This window comes from Oncorhynchus tshawytscha, linkage group LG26, assembly GCF_018296145.1.
Source record: "Oncorhynchus tshawytscha isolate Ot180627B linkage group LG26, Otsh_v2.0, whole genome shotgun sequence".
Taxonomy (NCBI): Eukaryota; Metazoa; Chordata; class Actinopteri; order Salmoniformes; family Salmonidae; genus Oncorhynchus; species Oncorhynchus tshawytscha.
This window is the reverse complement of record NC_056454.1, coordinates 14,240,400-14,265,374: the sequence shown is the minus strand read 5'-3', so window position 1 is coordinate 14,265,374 and position 24,975 is coordinate 14,240,400. Positions and strand designations below refer to the sequence as shown.

Genomic DNA, 24,975 nt, shown 5'->3' with positions numbered 1-24,975 from the left:
AAATCTTTGGTGATTCATTTGTGTGCGACTCATTGAGCATGTTTTATATTTAAATGTGAGTAAATTTCTAAGGGACTGACCGTCCTCGTAGGAAGGGTTAATGAGCAGCTGCAGCTACAACAGGGACAGTCTGTCCTCGTGAACCATTTGTAAAATACTAAAGCTCCTCTGGCACACTTGTAAATAGCCTGTAGATCATTGTACACAGAACAAAATTACTAATTTCAAAAACACATTTAAGAAGACATTGTCACAACTAAGAAAGGTTAGACCAAAAGTATAATATACTGAAATACTTTATTTCTTCAATCTAAAAAATACAATTCAAAATTCAATGATTAACATTTGCAATATCTACTTAAATTGTACATATAAACATTAACACCAAAACTACACTGTTATATAGAATTATTTTTTATTTAGAAATCATTCTTAAAATTCATGTCACTCATACACGGACCAGGTCTACATCTTTATTATATACATCAAGACCTTTCAATTGACAAAATACATTGTACATTTACAAATGGTTCTAAAAAACAGTCGTGTCAATTGTGCCATTTGAGAGGGAGGATTTCAGGAACTAGGTTAATCTAACTCGCCTATCAGTGTTCATGCTTCAGCCCATGACTTCCCAGAGTCCTTGAAGTGTGAACCCCTCCTTCAATTTTTCAACTGCAATTCCCAGCTCCTCAGAAAACATAGGTTCCCGGTCTTGTTGCTTATTGCCATCAGCAAAGTAAGCCTTAAAAGCAAACAAATAGAAATCAGTTATCACAATGGCATTAAATAGGAGGTTAAGTGTTTAAGCCATCTTACAAAGTACACCTCAGTCTGTATAAACATGATAGCACTAGACAACACCAAAGTCATGTTTGCAGTATGTTGTGTAACATGATTTTAACAACCTGCTATTTTCAGATTGTGAAAACAAATCAGACTCCCAAAGGGAGTTGACAGTTTGGATAAGCACACTCACAGTGAAAGCATCAGTCTGCTCATCGGGCTCAATTTCCACATCATCGGGGGGCTGGTCCACTGTCAGCTCCTCCAGTGGCTGAGGCTGGAATCATTGTTGGGAGAGAGAATACTTCTTGTTGAAACATGGCAAAGCCATTACACATCGAACTGCATTAATTGTGATATTTTCATCAATGTGTGGTCACTTGTATAATATAGGAGTACCTTTTCCTCCATCTCATAGTCCACTCCAAAGATGGGGTTGGCAGAGTAGACTTTGTGCAGCGAGTTGATCTCTTTAACTGCATCTTGAAGCTTATCCATTGGGTCGATCTTGAATCCAAGCACATATCCTCCAGTCTACAAACAAAGATGACGTATGTACTCAGGAGTATGTCAATGGCATGCAAGAGACAAGTTCTTCGCTCTGTATTCTATGTCATGTTTTAAAGCTGATACTACAGCACAGATATTCTACATATCCTATTAAATGACTAGTTCTATATGTAATTCTATAGTACACAATAAGTCAAATACTAGATCGGATACATCTCAAATGATCACAATTACCTGATGAAAGCTTTCTATCACCAAAGCCAGACCAAACTTTGAGTCTCTTACTCTGATGGAACTCTTTGGGAAAGAAAGTGACAATAATGATCACAATTACCTGCTGAGAGCTTTCTATCACCAAAGCTAGGCCAAACTTTGAGTCTCTTATTCTGATGGAACGCTACGGGGAAGAGAGGTGACAATAAGGAAAATAGATGATCACTTTCAATACCCTAAAAGGCGTTGTCAATTTGTTAGGCTGGACATGACAGCAGATTTGTTTTATTACTTCTTTTTGTTTTACGCCACTTACAATTTGAAGATAGGGAATGCTGACGTTGAAGCTCTCGTTCATATTGGCATGCCACACGATCCGAACATTGGTGATGAAAAAGGTCCCTAGATTACCCTACAAATATACAATTCAGAACAGAACATTTTATTGAAAGAGCATGAAACACGTTTTTATTTGAAATACTTCCTGAAGGATTAGCTAGTTGATGTGTACCTGGTCACTGGATAAATTCCACACCCCGTTGATTTTGTCATAAACTTCCTCTCGAGGCAAAAGCCTCAATTGTTTATTTTGAATAAGAGCTCCTCTCAGCTTCAGGTCACGGTACATTTTAGAGGTCTCATAAGCCCTGGAGCAGAGGGATATGGACAATTAGTTGACGAGACATTCAATTCAACTCAGCAGTGACTTGACTGAATCCTATCTCATAACATAATCTGGAAAAGTGTAACAACTTCCACAAGGGTAATTTCTTGTTTTCTATGTATAAATACCTGTGAACAGCAATGACAGATGTAAATAGTCTTGGACTCCCTGGAACCACATTGGTGAAAATGAACTCAAATCTTGTATTGTTAGACTTTGTCAAGATATACAGTGCTTCAGTCTGGCCTCTCAATTTCTGAAAAAGAACAGTCTTAGTATAAATGGTGACATCTAGGCAAATCTACCCATAAAGTAAATTGATAGACAGTCCAATACAGTATACGTACAGAGTTAGCTGTCCTTGTTGTGATGTTAATAATGGAATTGTATCCAACAGCTATGAAACAAAGAAGATGAATGTCACTCATTTTTTTTTTAGAGAAACCATACCAGCTGGGTTGTTCCACAAAAATAGTGCCTTTTATGATTTGATATTTTAAGTTGAAATTGTGCACCAATATAGAATTTTAGAAGCCTGTTATATTAAATGAAGTGCCCTTTAATATAGACCATATGGAGATTTCAATAAATCTGAGACTTGCTAAAGTGCCAAAATTCTGCATTTTGACATCCCTCTGCACACGGTGCACCCTCTGCGACTTCTATGAAGATTTTAACCCACTTAACCTCAACATCTCTCAAAGTTTTCACCATCACTGTAATGCCCTAGTTATTTTTGTTGCCTTGACATAGTCATTTCTGAAGATTATTATTGATTTAAAGTGATTAATTTACATCGGTCTCTCATTTTAATTAAGGTCAACCCTGCTATGTGACATGAACTCTCGTTTTAATATGGTGAAACTATTCCTTAAATATTTTTTCCTAAAAAAACATTGGACATCTACAGTTGAAGTTGGAAGATTACATACACCTTAGCCAAATACATTTAAACTCAGTTTTTCACAATTCCTGAAATTTAATCGAGTAAACATTCCCTGTCTTATGTCAGTTAGGATCACCACTTTATTTTAATAATGTGAAATGTTAGAATAATAGTAGAGATAATGATTTATTTCAGCTTTTATTTCTTTCGTCACATTCCCAGTGGGTCAGAAGTTTACATACACTCAATTAGTATTTGGTAGCATTGCCTTTAAATTGTTAAACTTGGGTCAAACGTTTTGGGTAGCCTTCCACAAGCTTCCCACAATAAATTGGGTGAATTTTGTCCCATACGTCCTGACAGAGCTGGTGTAACCGAGTCAGGCTTGTAGGCCTCCTTGCTCGCACACACTTTTTCAGTTCTGACCACACATTATCTATAGGATTAAGGTCAGGCCTTTGTGATGGCCACTCTAATACCTTGACATTGCTGTCCTTAAGCCATTTTGACACAACTTTGGAAGTATGCTTGGGATCATTGTCCATTTGGAAGACCTATTTGCCAAGCTTTAACTTCCTAACTGATGTCTTGAGATGTTGCTTCAATATATCCAAATATTTTCCTGCCTCATGATGCCATCTATTTTGTGAAGTGCACCAGTCCCTCCTGCAGCAAAGCACTCCCACAACATGATGCTGCCACCCCTGTGCTTCATGGTTGGGATGGTGTTCTTCGGCTTGCAAGCATCTCCCTTTTCCTCCAAACATAATGATGGTCATTATGACCAAACAGTTCTATTTTTGTTTAATCAGACCCGAGGACATTTCTCCAAAAAATGCAAACCCAAGTGCAGTTGCAAACCGTAGTCTGGCTTTATTTTAATGGTGGTTTTGGAGCAGTGTCTTCTTCCTTGCTGAGCGGACTTTTAGTTTATGTCAATATAGGACTCGTTTTACTGTGGATATAGATACATTTGTACCTGTTTCCTCCAGCATCTTCACAAGGACCTTTGCTGTTGTTCTGGGATTGATTTGCACTTTTCGCACCAAAGTACGTTCATCTCTAGGAGACAGAACACATCTCCTTCCTGAGCAGTATGACAGCTGCGTGGTCCCATGGTGTTTATACTTGCGTAGTATTGTTTGTACAGATGAATGTGGTACCTTCAGGTGTTTGGAAATTGCTCCCACAGATGAATGAGACTTGTGAAGGTCTACAAATTTGTTTTCTATGGTCTTGGCTGATTTCTTTTGATTTTCCCATGATGTCAAGCAAATAGGCACTGAGTTTGAAGGTAGGCCTTGAAATACATCCACAGGCACACCTCCAATTGACTCAAATTCTGTCAATTAGCCTATCAGAAGCTTCTAAAGCTATGACATCATTTTCTGTCATTTTCCAAGGTGTTTAAAGGCACAGTCAATTTAGTGTATGTAAACTTCTGACCCACTGGAATTGTGATACAGTGAATTATAAGTGAAATAATCTGTGTAAACAATTGTTGGAAAAATTACTTGTGTCATGCACAAAGTAGATGTCCTAACCGACTTGCCAAAACTATAGTTTGTTAACAAGAAATTTGTGGAGTAGTTGAAAAGCGAGTTTTAATGACTCCAACCTAAGTGTATGTCAGTCAGGAAAGCCAAAGGTTAGCTTTATCAAACAGAAATTTGCATCCTGTAGCTCTAACTCCAAAAAGTTTTGGGACATCGTAAAGTCCATGGAGAACAAGAGCAACTCCTCCCAGCTGCCCACTGCACTGAGGCTAAGTAACACTGTCAACACCGATAAATCCACGATAATCGAGAATTTCAATAAGCATTTCTCTACGGCTGGCCATGCTTTCCTCCTGGCTACCCCAACCCCGGCCAACAACAGCTCTGCACCCCCCGCAGCTACTTGCCCGAGCCTCCCCAGCTTCTCCTTCACCCAAATCCAGATAGCAGATATTCTGAAAGAGCTGCAAAACCTGGACCAGTACAAATCAGCTGAGTTAGACAATCTAGACCCTCTCTTTCTAAAATGATCCGCCGCCATTGTTGCAACTCCTATTATCAGTCTGTTCAACCTCTCTTTCGTATCGTCTGAGATCCCCAAAGATTGGAAAGCTGCCACGGTCATCCCCCTCTTCAAAGGGGGTGACACTGTAGACCTATATCCATCCTTCCCTGCCTTTCTAAAGTCTTCGAAAGCCAAGTTAACAAACAGATCACTGACCATTTCAAATCCCACCGTATCTTCTCCGCTGTGCAATCCGGTTTCCGAGCTGGTCACAGATGCACCTCAGCCACACTCAAGGTACTAAATGATATCATAACCGCCATCGATAAAAGATTGAAGATGGCTGCACAGGACATCGACCTGGCCAAGGCTTTCGACTCTGTCAATCACCGTATTCTTATCAGCAGACTCAACAGCCATGGTTACTTCTCAGACAAGAGTTCAGTGTGTCAAATCGGAGGGCCTGTTGTCCGGACCTCTGGCAGTCTCTATGGGGGTACCACAGGGTTAAATTCTCGGGCCCACTCTTTTTTCTGTATATATCAACGATGTCGCTCTTGCTGCGAGTGATTCCCTGATACACCTCTACGCAGACGACACCATTCTGAATACATCTGGCCCTTCTTTGGACACTGTGTTAACAAACCTCCAAACGAGCTTCAATGCCATACAACACTCCTTCCATGGCCTCCAACTGCTCTTAAACGCTAGCAAAACTAAATGCATACTTTTCAACCGTTCGCTGCCCGCACCCGCCCGCCCAACTAGCATCACTACTCTGGACGGTTCAAATACCTAGGTGTCTGGCTAGACTGTAAACTCTCCTTCCAGACTCACATTAAACATCTCCAATCCAAAATTAAATCTAGAATCAGCTTTCTATTTAGCAACAAAGCCTACTTCACCCACGCCGCCAAACATACCCGAGTAAAACGGACTATCCTACCGATCCTCGATTTCGGCAATGTCATTTACAAAATAGCCTCCAACACTCTACTCAGCAAACTGGATGCAGTCTATCACAGTGCCATCTGTTTTGTCACCAAAGCCCCATATACCACCCACCACTGCGACCTGTATGCTCTAGCTGGCTGGCCCTTGCTACGTATTAGTCACCAGACCCACTGGCTCCACGTCATCTATAAGTCTTTGCTAGGTAAAGCTCCGCCTTATCTCATCTCACTGATCACGATAACCATACCCACCCGTAGCACGCGCTCCAGCAGGTATATCTCACTGGTCATCCCCAAAGCCAACAACTCCTTTGGTCGCCTTTCCTTCCAGTTCTCTGCTGCCAATGACTGGAACGAATGGCAAAAATCGCTGAAGCCTTATATTTCCCTCACTAACTTTAAACATCAGCTATCTGAGCAGCTAACCAATCGCTGCAGCTATAGATAGCCCATCTGTAAATACCCCTCTAATCTACCTACCTCATCCCCATATTGTTTTTATTTACTTTTCTGCTCTTTTGCACACCAGTATTTCTACTTGCACATCATCATCTGCACATTTATCACCCCAGTGTTAATTTGCTAAATTGTAATTACTTCGCTATTATGGCCTATTTATTGCCTTACCTCCTCCATTTGCACACACTGTATATAGACTTTAAAACACACATATATATATATATATATATATATATATATATATATATATATATATATATTCTATTGTGTTATTGACTGTACGCTTGTTTATACTATGTGTAACTCTGCGTTGTTGTTTATGTCGCACTGTTTTGCTTTATCTAGGCCAGGTCGCAGTTGTAAATGAGAACTTGTTCTCAACTAGCCTACCTGGTTAAATAAAGGTGAAATCATTTTTATGTTTTTAAATGTAAACTTCCGACTTCAACTGTAATAGTTAAATCATATTGTAAAAGAAGGTTAGCTGGTTCTACTCTTTTTGTCTATTTTCTGGTGGAATATGAGTGGGTCGGGCATAGCACGTCAACCCTGTTACCCATAGATAGACAGGCTAGAAATGTTTTAACAATAAAACATGTTTTGTTAAGGTTGCATTAAATTGCCACTCCGTTGCACCCAACAAGCTTCCATTCCCCCTGTCAGAAGGGGATTTATGTCTCATTTAAGAATAAATCCTCTATGGTCAAACCTGTTACTTTATTTGGCACTTCCTAAAGTAATTGTATTTAAAACTTCTTGAGATTACCAAGTTATACTTCTCAAAAGGCACAGAATCTTTGTGGCCCTGTAGTACCATCATAATCCAAAAGCAGGCTAAATGAATTGAGATGAGAATAATTAATGTTTTCCTTTTGCAGTGTGGTTGCTCCTCTAGCCATGTCAAGGAAAGATAAATACATGTACATAGCTAGCTAGGTCTAGGTGTACTCACACAAATTGACTCTTGGCAGAGCCAAAGAATGCCAGATGATCCTCAGATTTGTTACCAGGAGCCTCCCTGCAAGTAAGGAGTAAGCATTGTATAATTAGTGCAAACGCCCATAACCACATGGTTGCTGGTTCAAGTCCCACATTATCTGGCTGTTTACTTCTCCCCCTCAATTGCTACATTGGAGTCAGTAGTGGGATAGACATGCTACATTTACTTTACCTCGATCCCCATTGTTTCCTTTGGTGTCTTCAATGGAATCAAGGCAGTCTATCAAGACCTCGCCAGGTCGCGTTTTCATTTGCCTGTAAATAAAAACAGTTGTAGCTAGTCAGTGTTTTCCTATGTAAGCCAGATTAATTCTAGCCAGTAGCTGCTTTTAGTAACGTGAGTGTATTTACATATACTAGCGTTGCTCCCATTGTATTTGGCTGCACAAAAACAGTCAGCGGGAAGCCAGAAGTTAAATAACATTCAATTTCAACTTATTGTGCCAGTGGGCAGGACGGTTGGTAATTATGACGAGGGTAATTAGAGACAAAATATCTAAAGGAACGTATTTTTAAACAGACTTCCCAAACGTTATAGATCCACTTCCCTCATCAAAATAAAAGTTATTTCTGCAATTTTTATTTAAGTCAGTTAAGAACAAATAGTTATTTACAATGACAGCCTAGGAACAGTGGGTTAACTGCCTTGTTCAGGGGCAGAACAACACATTTTTACCTTGTCGGCTCAGGGATTTGATCTAGCAACCACTAGGCTACCTGCCGCCCCCATGTGGACAAAAAAAGGAATAATTTGTGGGGGACTTTTATTTTGACATGAGGTAAGCAGAGAGGGAGTGGGTCTACAACACATTTGGGGAGTATGTTTAATAATACTAAAGACCCTCTATTATATTAAGATATTAGCATGACTGCTCTAACAATGGAAATGCATGTCCTCAATGATGGAAGCCAGGCAGGAAGAGGCGAGATCAGGTGGGACCATTGAAGTCAATGAGAGAGCAGATACACGTGTGAACAACAGGCCATAAATATTGATAAGAGGACTCATCTTTGTATCTCCATTTTCTTCTTCCTCATTGGCTGATTGCTTCCAACTAAGGAATCCCCACCCAGTTCATTATTTTAAAATGGTGGAAGCCCTCAATAGCAATGTCCATGCTAAAACGGGTTATATCCACGAGGAGTCCTCTATCTTCTAACTTATGACGACAGGCACAACTCCAATATAAAATCATTTAGTGGTAATTTGCCGAAATGGCACGTGCACCCACTTATATCAGTCCATTCCTAACAACGTAACCATTATGAAAGTATAAATGATCAAATAAGCCTTATGTAGCAAATTAGCAATTACATTTTTGTTGACCAAATTCGACAGTCTCTCAATGACCTCCCATACACAAATTCCTCACTTCGTGGACTTATTTTTCTGGATAGATTTTGGGGCGAGTAAAAACTCTTGCTTCGCCTCTTCCTATATGATAAGAATTTCCTTGTAATATTTTGTCTCAAATCCCCCCGTCATCATAACTAACTGTCCTGCCCACAGGCACAGTAAATGTACATTTCATTTAACTTCAGGCTTCCCGTGAACTATTTTTGTGCAGGCCAATACAATAGGAATAAACGCTAGTGTATGTAAATACAACAGCGTTGAAAAGCAGATATCTAGCCAGCTACCAAACGGCTACGGCTAGGTCCCCCTTTGCTTTGCACTCTGCTGCTGCATATCTTTATGCTAACTTAGCATTGTAGGTGAGCAATTAAATAACTTACTGTGCGGTTATATCGAATCTAACATCTCTATCCTCCCAGAGAACATCCAACATAGACGCCATGATATTAGAACAACAACAGGTAGCTAATGTATTTAAATCATTATTACTAATCTTCTCCAGACAAGATGGCCAGCCAAAGATTACGCGTCTTCCTCGTTCCCATTCGCTGTTGCCCTGGCAACATTACTACGGTAAGCACAAGGGACATAATAGAAAAGCAAACCGCGTTTCTTCTTAGTAGAGAGTTCACCTTGCTTATAATAATGGTGTTCAAGGTCAACGTGTGTCTTCAGCACTACAAACACACTACAAACACAGAATGCTAATTCTGGCAACATTACCTGTTCATCTGACAGTGAATTACTAAAGAAATAAAGAAACAAACACCACATTCAATGTTAGAATAACTCGTTTTCCAAAATACTTTGTCAGAAAAATGCATAGTTGTATACCAGTGGCAATCAGTGCCGTTTATGATGAGGGAGGACACATTTCTAGTACAGCATGTAGGATGACTGTCATTCATACTCCATTCACCCAGTTCAATGTAACATCGATAGGTTTAGGCTACTACATGATACTCAAATCGTATCTATTTTTTTATCCCCGTTTCATTTGCTTCCGTTTAAGAAACATTTTTCAACAGGATCGGTGGAATGAATACACCCCTGATCACGCATAAACACAGTTCACTTTCATAACAGCCACGCTGTATTCATTCTAGCCTCTATGCACTCTTCTCCTTTCACCTTTTCCCTTCGTTTGTGGACTTCAATGAAAAACACATCAGCTGTATGTGACCAGGCAAAAAAAATGTTTCAAACCAAAGCATGTCATAACCGCTACACACAGCGTACATCGTGGGTAAATGCTGAGCAGTGATCAATGAATAGGTGGGTAAATGCTTAGCAATGATCAAGATGACAGGAGGCAAGAAATGCAAATGGCAAAAACTGTATTCACCTGCGTTTACCCTCCAATACATAACTGATTTATAAGCGCATATACATATGATGTACAAAGAACGTTACTAGTGGACCAAGAAAGTGTTCATTCATCCATTGAATTCACTGAGAGATTGTCCAACAAAGTGTACATCGGAGATATTACTATTTTTTCAAATATTACCAGGTACTGGGCTCTGAGAGGATCAGCTCAGGAAAATAAACTGAGAGGTGGATGTGGGAGACCATCCTCTCTGCTCTATAGGTGTGGTTACTGAGGCCATAGAAAGAAATAATGAGCTGAGTTTATTACCAAACAATGGAGTCTGGACTATACTGCTATGAAGTGGTGAGTATTCAGATGGAAGTGGTAACATTCTCACTCTGCAGAGGAGACCCCAGAGAATCAGACTGCAGCTTGACAAGGCGAGGTGTCCTTCTGGGACTCTGAAGACATGACACATGTTAGAGTTGCGTCAATTCGAATCTGGTATCAGGATAAATATGACACTGAGTCACCGATTGTATACTATGTATTTTATTAGCTAAGCAATAAGTGGTAAATGCAATTTTCGTATATACGGGCTCTCTGTCCCACCTCGCAGTGCAAACAGAGAACTGACTTGTTCCTGACAAAGATATTATAATGTACCCTGATGACAGAAGTAGTTCCTGCTTCTGAGCCGGCCTGTCAGAGTAGAGACTGGGCGTGGTTTAGACTCACCCAGCTACCGTTGATTGTTGGCGCAGAGGCTGGTCCCAGCCCCCTAAGCGCTTCAGTTGATAGATGTAACTGTTGCTGTGAAGAATATCTATGTGCTCATGCTCGATACCGTTATCTCGCACCTGGCTCCTGTTATCTAACAAAAGACTGTTTGTGCTCGCAACACTACGTTCTGAATGTGCCCCCCCAACTCATTGCACAGTTCCTGTCTTCATGTTGTTCTGTATTTTTCCATCATGAGAAAGGCCCATGGCCCGGAAACTGTTAACCATGTTTCAAGTCAGCTATGTTGCATAACACATACATACATCCACACAAGCCAACAGCAGATAATATTCAATCACATGTATGGTAACGGGCTATAGTGCATAACACAGAATCCTCATACACAAATCAACACTTTTGAGCATGTTTACTGAGAGACTGTACCCACACATCCACTTTGATAACACCACTCCTATGCAGATCTGCCAATCAGAGGTCTTGTGTGTGTGTGTGTGTGTGTGTGTGTGTGTGTGTGTGTGTGTGTGTGTGTGTGTGTGTGTGTGTGTGTGTGTGTGTGTGTGTGTGTGTGTGTGTGTGTGTGTGTGTGTGATAGAGGTTTAGACTCACCCACGGTAGATTTGTTTTTTTGATGTTTGAATAAATTTACCATTTTGAATGTGCATATAGTTTCTTTCAGAAGAAATCATACACAAATCATACACAAATCAACACTTTTGAGCATGTTTACTGAGAGACTGTACCCACACATCCACTTTGATAACACCACTCCTATGCAGATCTGCCAATCAGAGGTCTGTGTGTGTGTGTGTGTGTGTGTGTGTGTGTGTGTGTGTGTGTGTGTGTGTGTGTGTGTGTGTGTGTGTGTGTGTGTGTGTGTGTGTGTGTGTGTGTGTGTGTGTGTGTGTGTGTGTGTGTGTGTGTGTGTGTGTGATAGAGGTTTAGACTCACCCACGGTAGATTTGTTTTTTTGATGTTTGAATAAATTTACCATTTTGAATGTGCATATAGTTTCTTTCAGAAGAAGGCACAACATAATAGCAGTGATTAGTCAACAGTGTCAATGATTGTGATTTGACCCTGTCATACACACTGTCAATGGTTGTGTTTTTACCTAGTCAAAACCGCTGTCAATTTTTGCGATTTTACCCCCTCAAATATACTGTCAATGGTTGTGATTTTACCCCCTCAAATACACTGTCAATGGTTGTGTTTTTACCCTGTCAAATCCACTGTCAATGGTTGTGATTTTACCCTCTCAAATCCACTGTCAATGGTTGTGATTTTACCCTCTCAAATATACTGTCAATGGTTGTGATTTCACCCTCTAAAATATCCTGTCAATGGTTGTGATTTCACATTCTAAAATATACTGTCAATGGTTGTGATTTCATTCTCTAAAATATACTGACAATGGTTGTGATTTCACAATCTAAAATATACTGTCAATGGTTGTGATTTCACCCTCTAAAATATACAGTCAATGGTTGTGATTTCACCATCTAAAATATACTGTCAATGGTACCTCATTTCTGTTCTCTGAAATGCACCGCTGAAGGTTTGAATGATTTCCTTCCATTACAAACTAGAAATACACATTTGTTTTGACAATGGTAAAACTGATGACTGTACAACTTGTGGAGCAATGTCAATCACAAAATATAGAAGGAATATGAAATGCTGATCTCTTCAGTACAGAACTGGTCCTTCAATATACCGCACGAACTGCAGAATCTGGTTTGGAACTACAGCAAGGTCTGCTAGTCCCTCCTCGTTTCGGTCGTTTTTTTTCGTAACTATGACTGACTGAGAGCACCAGAAGTTGTCAGAGGGAGACGGCTAACCTCCTAACCACTATTTCAGTGCATATTCACACCAGTAGAATGCAGCATTACTCAGCATTACTCTCAAATTGTACATGTGCCCGAATACAACAGGTGTAAACCTTACTGTGAAATTCTTACTTACAAGCCTTTAACCATCAATGTAGTTTTAAGAAAATAGAGATAAGAAGATATTGACTAAATAAACTTAAGTAAAAAAAGATATATAAAGTAGCACAATAAAATAACAAGGCCATATGTATATATATATATTTTTAAACTAGGCAAGTCTGTTAAGATCAAATTCTTATTTACCGGCACAACGCTCTAACCACTAGGCTACCTGCTGCCCCAATACAGGGTGTACCGGTACCGAGTCAATGTGCAGGGGTAAAGGTTAGTCGATGTAATATTTACATGTAGGTAGGGGTAAAGATAAGAAACAGCGAGTAGCAGCAGTGTAAAAACAAAGGGGGAGGGTGTCAATGTAAATAGTCCGGTGGCCATTTGATTAACTGTTCAACAGTCTTATGGCTTGGGGGTAGAAGCTGTTAAGGCGCCTTTTGGACCTAGACTTGGCACTCTGGTACTGCTTGCCGTGCGGTAGCAGAGAGAACAGTCTATGACTTGGGTCGCACACACGTTGTACTATCCTTGTGGTGACCTAAAATAATTGATTTCCATTCAAAATCCTATTTAGACTAACCCCTAACCGTAACCCCTCACCCTAACCTAAATTCTAACCTTAATTGTAACCCTGGCCTTTGTCCTCATGGAAACCTGGGAAATGTCTCCATGTGATTTTTCCCCTCTTGTTTTACTATCCCTGTGGAGACTTTTGGGGATTTCCATTACCCAGGAGGATAGTAATACACACACACACAAAGCATTTACCAGAGTCCATGAGGATGTTGGTAGGTTTGTAAGAAGTTGGATGGGGAGCGCAGCACTGGACTTTGACAGAGGTAGACTTCTGTAACCTATGGTGGCTGCATGATGGTGGCTGCATGATGCGACTATATTGATGATTTGAAAAGTAACAAAAAAGGCATTCGCTCTGTTTCTCTCATTCCCAATTGGACAAGCAGTTGATATCAAGGCACAAGGCGAGACCCAAATGCAGACTCGGCAGGCAGATGGTTGGAGTCTTACAATGTTTAATAATCCAAAGGGGTAGGCAAGAGAATGGTTGTGGACAGGCAAAAAGGTCAAAACCAGATCAGAGTCCAGGAGGTACAGAGTGGCAGACAGGCTCGTGGTCAAGGCAGGCAGAATGGTCAGGCAGGCGGGTACAAAGTCCAGAAATAGGCAAGGGCCAAAACCAGGAGGACTAGAAAAGGAGAATGCAAAAAGCACGAGAATGGGTAAAACACTGGTTGACTTGGAAACATCCAAGACGAACTGGCACAGAGAGACAGAAAACACAGGGATAAATTCACTGAGGAAAATAAGCGACACTTGGAAGGGGTGGAGACAATCACAGGAACAAGTGAAACAGATCAGGGTGTGACACTTGATAATATTCCCAGTCACACCCGTCTTTACATATAGCCTACTAATATATGAGTGAAATTTGTTTAGATTTAGAATGGGCCCCAACAAAAGACATGTAATTTGTAGCCTAAACTCAGCAAAAAAAGAAACGTCCCTTTTTCAGGACCCTGTCTTTCAAAGATAATTTGTCAAAGCCCAAATAACTTCACAGATCTTCATTGTAAAGGGTTCAAACACTGTTTCCCATGCTTGTTCAATGAACCATAAATAATTAATGAACATGCACCTGCGGAATGGTCGTTAAGACGTAGGACACTAAAAACGCTGTTCTACTGAATCTGAAAAACACCAAAAGAAAGATGCCCAGGGTCCCTGCTCATCTGTGTGAATGTGCCTTAGGCATGCTGCAAGGAGGCATGAGAACCGCAGATGTGGCCAGGGCAATAAATTGCCATGTCCATACTTTGAGATGCCTAAAACAGCTCTACAGGGAGACAGGACGGACAGCTGATCGTCCTTGCAGTGGCAGACCACGTGTAACAACACCTGCACAGGATCGGTACATCCAAACATCTTACTTGTGGGACAGGTACAAGATGGCACCAACAACTGCCCGAGTTACACCAGGACAGCACAATCCCTCCATCAGTGCTCAGACTGTCCGCAATAGGCTGAGAGAGGCTGGACAGGGCTTGTAGGCCTGTTGTAAGGCAGGTCCTCACCAGACATCACTGGCAACAACGTCGCCTATGGGCACAAACCCACCGTCGCTGGACCAGACAGGACTGGCAAAAAGTGCTCTTCACTGACGAGTCGCGGTTTTGTCTCATCAGGGTGATGGTCAGATTCACGTTTATCGTCGAAGGAATGAGCATTACACCGATGCTTGTACTCTGGAGCGGGATCGATTTGGAGGTGGAGGGTCCGTCAACGTCTGGGGCGGTGTGTCACAGCCTCATCGGACTAAGCTTGTTGTCATTGCAAGCAATCTCAACGCTGTGCGTTACAGGGAGGAAATCCTCCTCCCTCATGTGGTACCCTTCCTGCGGTGCCCTTCCTGCAGCGCTTGGTGGAAGAGTGGGGTAACATCTCACAGCAAGAATGGGCAAATCTGGTGCAAATCATAAGGAGGAGATGCACTGCAGTACTTAATGCAGCTGGTGGCCACACCAGATACTGAATGCTACTTTTGATTCTGACACCCCTTTTGTTCAGGGACACATTATTCCATTTCTGTTAGTCACATGTCTGTGGAACTTGTTCAGTTTATGTCTCAGTTGTTGAATCTTGTTATGTTCATACAAATATTTACACATGTTAAGTTCGCTGAAAATAGTCGCAGTTGACAGTGAGAGGACGTTTCTTTTTTTAATATACACTCGAATAGCAAAAGAAGGAAGTGCTTTGTGTGATTACGTTTTTAATATGCCAGGTAGCCTAGGCTACTCCCGTTGTAAACTGGATTAATGTGCTTCATTTTAGGAGTTGAGAAGTAGCACTAGAAAGATGGGATCCTCCTCTTTTTAATAGTGGCCAGTCAACCCTGTTCCCAGGGTCCTAAACGCTTAATTTAGAGTTATTTGGCAACATAATCGATGACACAAACCTTAGAATGTCTTAGAAATCAAAACATATGTAAATGAAAATGCATGTGCTCTGTCTTGCCTCAGTAGACTGCACACGCTGTTCATTAGTCTTTCATTCACAAGTGATAATAGTCTCACCCATCAGACTATTCTAATCTTGCTTTTTCATAAACTAAATCATATCTGTGAAATTTGTTTTGATTTAGAATGGGCCATTATCAGCCAGGCATGCAACCGTCAGAACAGGGGCAGGGAAAAAAATAAACGTAATCTGAATGCACTTGAATAGCGAATGGAGGACACTTTTCCCATGTTTTCTTTTTCATGCCAGCCAGGTAGGCCACTCAGTCACCGTAACAGACCTGGAGAGGAGAGTGGGCTCCCTCCATCTTCCCTGTGCATAGACTCAAAACGATGGCAGACTCTTTTTGTTGAGCAGGGAATCTGCCTTCCGCCCTAGAGGAGAGAGGGGAAAGAGTCGGACACCGTGTGAGCCATGCCCTGCTCCCCTCATCCGCTGGGGACAGACCCCTAGGTCGGTCGCCCACTTTTTACCCCAGGGGAATCACAAGTGGGGGCCTGGAGCCACTGGTACCAGTATACTGCCCTCTTCCTGTCATGCAGCTACACTGGCTCTTTGCAAGGGATGTCGGACTGGGACAGAAGTTTAAAGCCTCGCCTTTTGTTTCAACAGCTTGTTCGGCTCGATAGAGGCATTCAAGAAGTCAGCCTTCTCCTTGTTTGTCAGGCTGGACAGGTTCAGCCACTAGGCCCTCTCTCCTATCACCGCAAGGCTCCTGGCGCATTCACAGTTATGGATAGCGCCCCTAGGCAGGCAGCTGGGTTGGCAGATAGCTGGGTTCCCAGACAGCTGGGTTGGACATGCCCGAATCCATTAAGGTTGACCATCTCATCCAGCAGCTCTCCCTGATATGCCATCAGTAGAGTGGTAAAGTTCAGTGCCCTAAATGAGTTTCTTGCGGACACATACACCTTCTGGAGGATGGAAGAAGAGAAACGTTCCATCATGCCAGGGAGAGATGCGCCGGTGAGGGAGGACGCATGGCATTCGGGGTATAGGTAGTTAGCTAGAGAAGGTTCCACCGCTTGGGGGGGGGTTGAGCTTGGCTGCAGCCCGTTTGTACACATGGAGTTGCCCACACTCCAAGCTGGGAGAGGGGGGCAAGTGTTCTAGAAGGCCTCAAGGTCTGAGCTTCTTCATCATCCTTGTCGCATAAGATGTGCAGAATACTGTCGTCCTCCTCCTCTACAATCACCATGTCTTCCTTCCTTGCTGCTAGTTTGTCGAACATCTGGTGGAAATCTGGGGGGAGACCGTCTATAACCTCGGCCCAGCTGGCCTCGGTTTGGGGTTGTTGGGTGGCCTCTTTGCCCCGAAGGCTGGGAGGAAGAATAGCCTCATGTGGGGGGGGGGCAACTTCGTGCAATGCATGCAGGACTCTGGGATAGTGAGAGCTGTCTGGGCATGCTCCAGTCCCAAGCAGGTGAAAGATAGAATGAGTGTCTTCCCTGATAAAGAACCCACATAGGCATGGTGTAGGGGAGCAGGGGGCAAGCTGGGTTCACCCTGTGAAGGGGTACTAGTAGCCATAGCTCCAGCAAGTGGGAAGTACGGGCTATGCATCTGCTGGCTGAATCTTAGCTGTGTAGCTAGCTAATCTTGGCATTCGAAGGCTAGCTGAAGAAAAAGTGCATGGCATAAGTCTTCGGTGAGCTAGCTAGGTTAGCCTTGCCTTGCCACATTGGCTAACCAAATCTCAAAAGTCTCCTTCCTCTCTTCCACCGTGGTGGGGAAAAAGCATCACGAAGCAGGTAGCTAAGTGGGCTAGTTTGATGAAGGCTAGCCATGTGGTGCTAGCTTTGACTGGAGCCTGAGAAGCAAACTTTTCCTTTCAGTAAAAGTACCCAATTCTCTCGACAAGAAGCTGTAATCCCACACTCCACAGCGAGTCCTGGCGAACAATTAAGCAGGAAAGCAGTGATTCTGTCCGTCAGACTTGTGTGTTTGGAGCTTCTATGTGGTCACCGGTTCCCCATAGTGAGATACCGAAAAAAGCATTTGAAAGAGAACACACAGCACATCTACTCTATAGAACCACACACACAAACAGGCCTCTTTTAAAGATCAAAAAGGTGGAGGGCTTACTTAAACGAAGGAAGGACTAGGTTGGACTGTATGATAGGCTAGATCAGGTTTATTGCTGCCACTATGACGCATCAGTCAGAATACAATGAGGAGACGGAGATAAGAATCCCAAAATTATATTTATTCACAGTTGAAGAACGAACACAAAAAGGCACATGGGGAGGGTTGGAGCTTGGTTAAAGGGGCAATCTGCTGTTCAAACAATAACCGCTGTTTCGGTAAACTGCTCTCAAATTCATAGACAGAGCTATGGATGTAAGGACTGACCATCTGTGATATTTTCTAAATTATAGTTTGAACCATGTTTTGAGGCTATGCAGTGTTTGTAAAACAAGCTTATATTTTGGGTTCTGATGGGGACAGTTGAACTAAGCTCATGAGGCATTTCTTCTTCAAGAATCAGTGCCTTCAGAAAGTATTCACACCCCTTAAATTTTTTCCACATTTTGTTGTATCACAACTTGGAATTTAAAATAGATAAAATGTAGATGTGTGTCACTGATCTACACACAATGCCCCACAATGTCAAAGTGGAATTCTGTTTTTAGAATTTTGTACAAATTAATAAAAAACGAAAAGCTGAAATGTCTGGAGTCAATAAGTATTCAACCCCTTTGTTATGGCAAGCCTAAATAACTTCATGAGTAAAAATGTCCTTTAACCTTTAACAAGTCAGATAAGTTGTATGGACTAATTCTGTGTGCAATAATGGTGTTTAACATGATTTTTGAATGACTACCCCATCTCTGTACCCCATACATACAATTATCTGTATTGTCCTTCAGTTGAGCAGTGAATTTCAAGCACAGATTCAACGACAAAGACTAGAGACGTTTTCCAATGACTCGCAAAATAATGGCACCTATTGTTAGATGGGTAAAAAACAGACATTGAATATCCCTTTGATCATGGTGAAGTTATTAATTTCACTTTTGATGGTGCATCAATACACCCAGTCACTACAAAGATACAGGCGTCCTTCCTAACTCAGTTGACGGAGAGGAAGGAAACCGCTCAGGGATTTCACCATGATACCCATGGTGATTTTAAAAGGAGATGGTGATGGATCAACAACAATGTAGTTACTCCACAATAATAACCTAAATTACAGAATGAAAAGAAGGAAGCCTGAACAGAATAAAAATATTCCAATATATGCATCCTGTTTGCAATAAGGCATTAAAGTAATACTGCAAAACATGTGGCAAAGAAATTTACATTTTGACCTCAATACAAAGCATTATGTTTGGGGCAAATCTAATACAGCCCATCACTGAGTACCACTTTTCATATTTTCAAGCATGGTGGTTCTACATCATGTTATGAGTATGCTTGTCATCAGCAAGGCCCAGGGAGCTTTTTAGGATTAAAAGAAAAGGAATATAGCTAAGCACAGGCAAGTCCTAGAGGAAAACCTGGTTCAGTCTGCTTTCCAACAGACACAGGGAGACAAATTCACCTTTCAGCAGGAAAACAACCTAAAACACAAGGCCAAATACACTGAGTGTACAAAACATTAGGAACACCTTTCTAATGTTGAGTTGCACCCTCTTTTGCCTCCAGAACAGCCTCAATTCGTCAGGGCATGGACGCTAAAAGGTGTTCTACAGGGATGCTGGCCCATGTTGACTCCAAAGCTTCCCACTGTTTTATCTATCTATCTATCCTTTTTCAATCAATGAAAACAAATACAAAACAAAATCATCAAAACCAGTACGTACACGTGTAAAAAATGTGATTAATTTCAAAGTTAGCTTTTTCATCAACAGCAACGTGCGATTTTCCCAAAACACGTTGGAAGAAAAATACATAGGTCAAGTTGCATACTGTCACTTATAGGCCTGGCGTATGTGACCCTAAAACGGACTAATACATATTAAACAAACAAGAAAAATAATTACAGCACCTATTTAATTTAGTTTGCTTTAAAATACAATTACTGAATTCAGACGTATACTACAAAAAAAAAAATGTATTCTAGAAGACTATCCCTATATTATAAAACGATATTGTGGGACAGCATAATGGCAGCACAATGTGCTTATGGCTAAGAGGTATGAGAATTGTATTGTGTGATGTTTTTTTCAGGTAAACCTGAAATGACAAACGCTGGGCTTGAACCTATCCCCTTTGTTCAGTACAGCTTACGGTTGAGTAACATTGAGGTATTGAATGGATTAGTTAATCCAACATCAATATAATAAGAGTAAGGTATAGGATCACTTTTCAAATGTAATAAAACAGTTACCATAGCAACGTTATATTTTCTTCACAAATTCAGACTTCCGTAAATAAAGTCCACAGATAACCATACATCTGAAAAGAAAGGCAACTTCATGAAATCTAGAAGTGGCATGTCCTTCTCTTATTCTCTACACCTCAAGAGAGAGAGACACAGACAGCTGCAAAAATAACGCTATTTCCAATGATAAATGCCTGTTGTGAATATACAATTTTTAAATATCAGTAGTATACTATTATTAAACATCCTCTGCACTTTGCTTAGTTGGTTCCATGGCAGATTGTTCTGATGAGTTGATTGATCATCTGCCTGTTTTAACCAGCTGTGGAAAATACAGAGAGAGCACATCAAAACGAATACCAGAAAACAGAGCACCGAAGCTTAAGAGCACTATGAGCTGTGGCACATACCTGTTCTAGATAGAACACAGGTCTTCTTACACACATCCTCTGTCTCAAAGCGGTTGGCATTTCCTTCACAGCTTCCATACCAGAACTGTGCACAGGAATTGGCCTGTTTGTCGTAATACCACTGGATGTTATACTCTCGACAGGTGCCTTGGTCCAAACTCAGGTTACAGCGGGGATTGAGCGAGACGGACTCTGACAAAACAACATCGAAGGAGAGGTATGACATACAGTGCATTCGGAAAGTATTCAGACCCCTTGACTTTTCCCACATTTTTTACATTATATCCTCATTGTAAAATTGATCAAATTGTCTCTTTTTCACTCATCAATCTACACACAATACCCCATAATGACAAAGAAAAAACAGGTTTTTAGAAATGTTAAAGTTATTAAAAATAAAAAGCTAAAATATCACATTTACATATGTATTCAGACCATTTACTCAGTTACTTTGTTGAAGTACCTTTGGCAGCGATTACAGCCTCAAGTCTTCTTGGGTATGACGCTACAAGCTTGGCACACCTGTATTTGGGGAGTTTCGCCCATTCTTCTCTGCAGATTCCCTCAAGCTCTGTCAGGTTGGATGGGGAGTGTCGCTGCACAGCTATTTTCAGGTCTTTCCAGAGATGTTCGATCAGGTTCAAGTCTGGGCTCTGGCTAGGCCACTCAAGGAGATTTGTCCTGAAGCCACTCCCGCGTTGTCTTGGCTGTGTGCTTAGGGTCATTGTCCTATTGGAAGGTGAACTGCTCTGCAGCAGGTTTTCATCAAGGATCTCTCTGGACTTTGCTCTGCTCATCTTTCCTCCATCCTGACTAGTCTCCCAGTCCCTGCCACTGAAAAACATCCCACAGCATGATGCTACCACCACCATGCTTCACCATAGGGATGGGGCAAGGTTTTCTCCAGACGTGACCCTTCTCATGGTTTGAGAGTCTTTAGGTGCCTTTTGGCAAACTCCAAGAGGGCTGTCATGTGCCTTTTACTGAGGAGTGGCTTTCGTCTGGCCATGCTACCATAAAGGCCTGATTGGTGGAGTGCTGCAGAGATTGTTGTCCTTCTTGAAGATTCTCCCATCCCTACAGGGGAATTATGGAGCTCCTTCAGAGTGACCATCGGGTTCTTGGTTACCTCCCTGACCAAGGCCCTTCTCGCCCGATTACTCAATTTGGCTGAGCGGCCAGCTCTAGGAAGAGTCTTCGTGGTTCCAAACTTCTTCCATTTGAGAATGATGGAGGCCACTGTCTTCTTGGGATCCATTTTTTGGTACCCTTCCCCAGATCTGTGCCTCGAAACAATCCTGTCTCGGAGCTCTATGGACAATTCCTTCGACCTCATGGCTTGGTTTTTGCTCTGACATGCACTGTCAACTGTGGGACTTTATATAGACAGGTGTGTGCCTTTCCAAATCATGTCCAATCAATTTAATTTACCACAGGTGGACTCCAATCAAGTTGTAGAAACATCTCAAGGATGATCAGTGGAAAAAGGATGTACCTGATCTCAATTTCGAGTCTCATAGCAAAGGGTCTGAATACTTGCAAACATTTCTAAAAACCTGTTTTAGCTTTGTCATTATGGGGTATTGTGTGTAGATTGAGGAGGTAAAATATTGATTTAATCCATTTTAGAATAAGGCTGTAATGTAATTAAATGTGGAAAAAGTAAAAGGGTCTGAATACTTTCCCGAATTCAAGGAATTTGAAAACGTGTAAAGATATTGAACGCCAACTTCCATGACAGAAATGACTGTGTTTCTTTATCTAACACAACATGTTGCAGTGTTAGGTCCTAACCTTGGGGGGAAATAGAATTAGGGATAGTAATTGATACAGGCTGAAATCTGCCCTCGCTGGATGATGAAGCTGAACCTGTTGTTCCTGAGGATGATGATGCTGATCCTGATGACGAGACAGCTGTGTTGGAGTGGGAGCTTTCCTTTGCAGGGAAGATGGATACTGTTTCGTTAGCTACAGCCACAGTACTACCTCCTCGCACGTGGGTCCTTACGTCTAAATCTTCACCCTCTTCATCATCCACCTGATTGATGACACATAGATTAGTTAGACAGTAACTCAACCCACTACTACTAAAATGTAATTTAATTGACTAACAGAGCAATGACTATAACAAAGCAATCATTCAATTGCTCCCCTATAACACCTAAGGAGAGATACTTTGTATGATATAAATGTGTCCTGTAAAGGTCTACTTGGACCTGCACTGGGAGTGGTCCAGCATTGAGGGGCAGATCAAAGTTATCTCCACGGCCTCTGATGTGACTCTGGGAACTGGTGCGTCCACTTGGATTTAGGATAGGATCCTCATTATAGGTGTTTCCATGTTCGTTATTCCCATGTCCGTTATTCTCATGTCCGCTATTCCCCTGTCCGCTATTCTCATGTCCGCTATTCCCCTGTCCGTTATTCCCACGTCCGCTATTCCCCTGTCCGTTATTCCCACGTCCGCTATTCCCACGTCCGCTATTCCCCGTCCGCTATTCCCTGTCCGCTATTCCCCTGTCCGCTATTCCCCTGTCCGCTATTCCCCTGTCCGCTATTCCCCTGTCCGCTATTCCCCTGTCCGCTATTCCCCTGTCCGTTATTCCCATGTCCGCTATTCCCCTGTCCGCTATTCCCCTGTCCGCTATTCCCCTGTCCGCTATTCCCCTGTCCGCTATTCCCCTGTCCGTTATTCCTATAGACGTTGTTCCCATTTCTTCCAAAGCCATTAGTGTTGCGATTCAACACAAGGGCTCCATTCTCATCCTCACAGAACTGGCTAACAAGCTTTGACTCCAGAGCTGAAAGACAAAAGGAGAGAAATGACAACCTCAGGTAAAGTATAAAATATGATATCTGTATGACAATAAAGAGTAAAGTTGTTATTACTGTACAACAGCATTGTATTAAGTAATGTGTGATACCATACACATATGACCATGTTAATCACCTGGTAGAGTGTTGAAATCGTCGATGAGGTACATATGTTCACTGTCAGGGTCAGAGGCGATCAGATTTAGTTCACGCAGGAACTCGGCCTGGGTTGTATCTGAGGTGTTGACAATCCCCAGGGCATACATCTCAATGTTGGCAGCATGGGCCTCCCTCACAGCAATGTCCAGCTTCACAGGCTCTCGTTTGTCTGTCTGTCCATCTGTGATAACAATGGCCACTTTCCTAACCCCAGTACGGGCACTGTAGAAGGCCTCCTGGGTAGCCTTCCGGATGGCGGTGCTAGTATAGGTTCCCTCACCCACGTAGGACATCTTCCTGATGGCCTGCTTGACATCTTGTTTGGTCATGTAGCGCGCCAGATTGAACTCCAGGTGGACATCCAGACTGTACAGGACTAATCCAATTCTGGTGGCGTTACGTCCAACAGTGGTACGGTCCACCAGCGCTGTGACGAAGTCCTTGATGATTTCAAAGTTTTCCGGACCAACGCTCTCTGAGCTGTCAATGACGAATACAAGCTCCATTGGCCTCTCCTTGCACTTGATTCCACATCCTAAAAGCATGAGAGAGATGCTGAATTAACATTATTTAATTAAAGCTTCATGTTTTAGCTTGGATTTATTATTATCATGGTGTTAGTCTTACCACATATTTCCTTGATCAATTTAATGATGTCTTCTCTCTGGAAGTGATAGAAGTGTGAGATTTATATTCATATTTCTTATTTTTGTATATATTACAGAGCCATTCAAGCAGTATGTAAAGTTTGTGAACTTACTGTAAGCCCCACTTCACCCTTTACTCCTGGCCTCCCCTGAGTTATGAGAGAAACATTTGAAATGATTCATACATCACTACTTCTAAATGATATGAAAGAACACCATAAAACAGCAATTTTGGTAAAACAATGAATATTTAGAAAACTCACAGACTCTCCAGGAACCCCAGAATCTCCCATGCCCCCCTTTACACCCTTATTTCCTCTCTCACCCTGCAAGCCACGGTCACCCTGCGGTGATGAGACAGGAGGAAGCAACGGGAGCACTGCTGTTAGAGACAAGGTCACTGCATCCATCAGAGGAAGAGGGCTATGAGTTGAAGCATGCATGTCATCCTCTTACCTTACCTCCTGGGAATCCTTCCCCTATGGGTCCCCTTGGCCCTGTCACACCCTGAGACCCCTGCTCACCCTAAAATACAAAAGATGAATCATTAATCAAAACAAGACCCATCGGTTGGTCATTTACCCAAAGGCCAGGTAGTTGAAAAAGAGCTAAAACACACTAAAGATCACAGGTCAGGAGTGGACGGTGTTATTAAACATACCTTGGGGCCCTGCAGACCTTCCCCTGGGGGCCCATTTGGACCAGGGGGTCCTTTCCTTCCAATGTTACCCTGGAAACCAATGATGCTAATT

The 24,975-nt window shown here is 42.0% G+C and overlaps 2 protein-coding genes across 4 annotated transcripts in view; both read right to left on the bottom strand.

Annotated features, from left to right (window-relative positions):
• Positions 1-278: 278 nt before the first annotated feature.
• On the bottom strand, positions 279-9,393 carry LOC112225217 (Bardet-Biedl syndrome 5 protein homolog). Of its 2 annotated transcripts, none has more exons than XM_024388951.2 (11): positions 9,209-9,393; positions 7,644-7,726; positions 7,425-7,490; positions 2,521-2,570; positions 2,302-2,429; positions 2,021-2,156; positions 1,826-1,921; positions 1,631-1,693; positions 1,186-1,320; positions 980-1,063; positions 279-745 (listed from the first exon to the last, which is right to left on the bottom strand). In XM_024388951.2, the coding sequence occupies exons 1-11, from the start codon at positions 9,268-9,270 to the stop codon at positions 620-622; spliced, it is 1,029 nt and encodes a 342-aa protein (XP_024244719.1). In that variant the 5' UTR covers positions 9,271-9,393; the 3' UTR covers positions 279-619. The 2 variants fall into 2 exon arrangements, with proteins under 2 accessions (XP_024244719.1, XP_024244721.1); XM_024388953.2 differs by lacking the exon at positions 1,631-1,693 and adding an exon at positions 1,531-1,593.
• A 10,161-nt stretch (positions 9,394-19,554) lies between these two features.
• The window catches only part of col28a2a (collagen, type XXVIII, alpha 2a), a 31,697-nt gene continuing 26,276 nt past the window's right edge, over positions 19,555-24,975 (bottom strand). Inside the window, exons 27-36 of one of the 2 annotated variants that reach the window (XM_024388949.2) lie at positions 24,885-24,953; positions 24,680-24,748; positions 24,487-24,567; positions 24,337-24,372; positions 24,204-24,240; positions 23,554-24,111; positions 22,820-23,404; positions 22,398-22,641; positions 20,604-20,795; positions 19,555-20,515 (exon numbers count right to left, since the gene is read on the bottom strand). In XM_024388949.2, coding sequence (XP_024244717.2) covers positions 23,085-23,404; positions 23,554-24,111; positions 24,204-24,240; positions 24,337-24,372; positions 24,487-24,567; positions 24,680-24,748; positions 24,885-24,953 — 1,170 coding nt within the window. In that variant the 3' untranslated portion in view covers positions 19,555-20,515; positions 20,604-20,795; positions 22,398-22,641; positions 22,820-23,084. The remainder of the gene's footprint in view (positions 20,516-20,603; positions 20,796-22,397; positions 22,642-22,819; positions 23,405-23,553; positions 24,112-24,203; positions 24,241-24,336; positions 24,373-24,486; positions 24,568-24,679; positions 24,749-24,884; positions 24,954-24,975) is intronic. The other variant, XM_024388950.2, reaches the window with a different exon arrangement.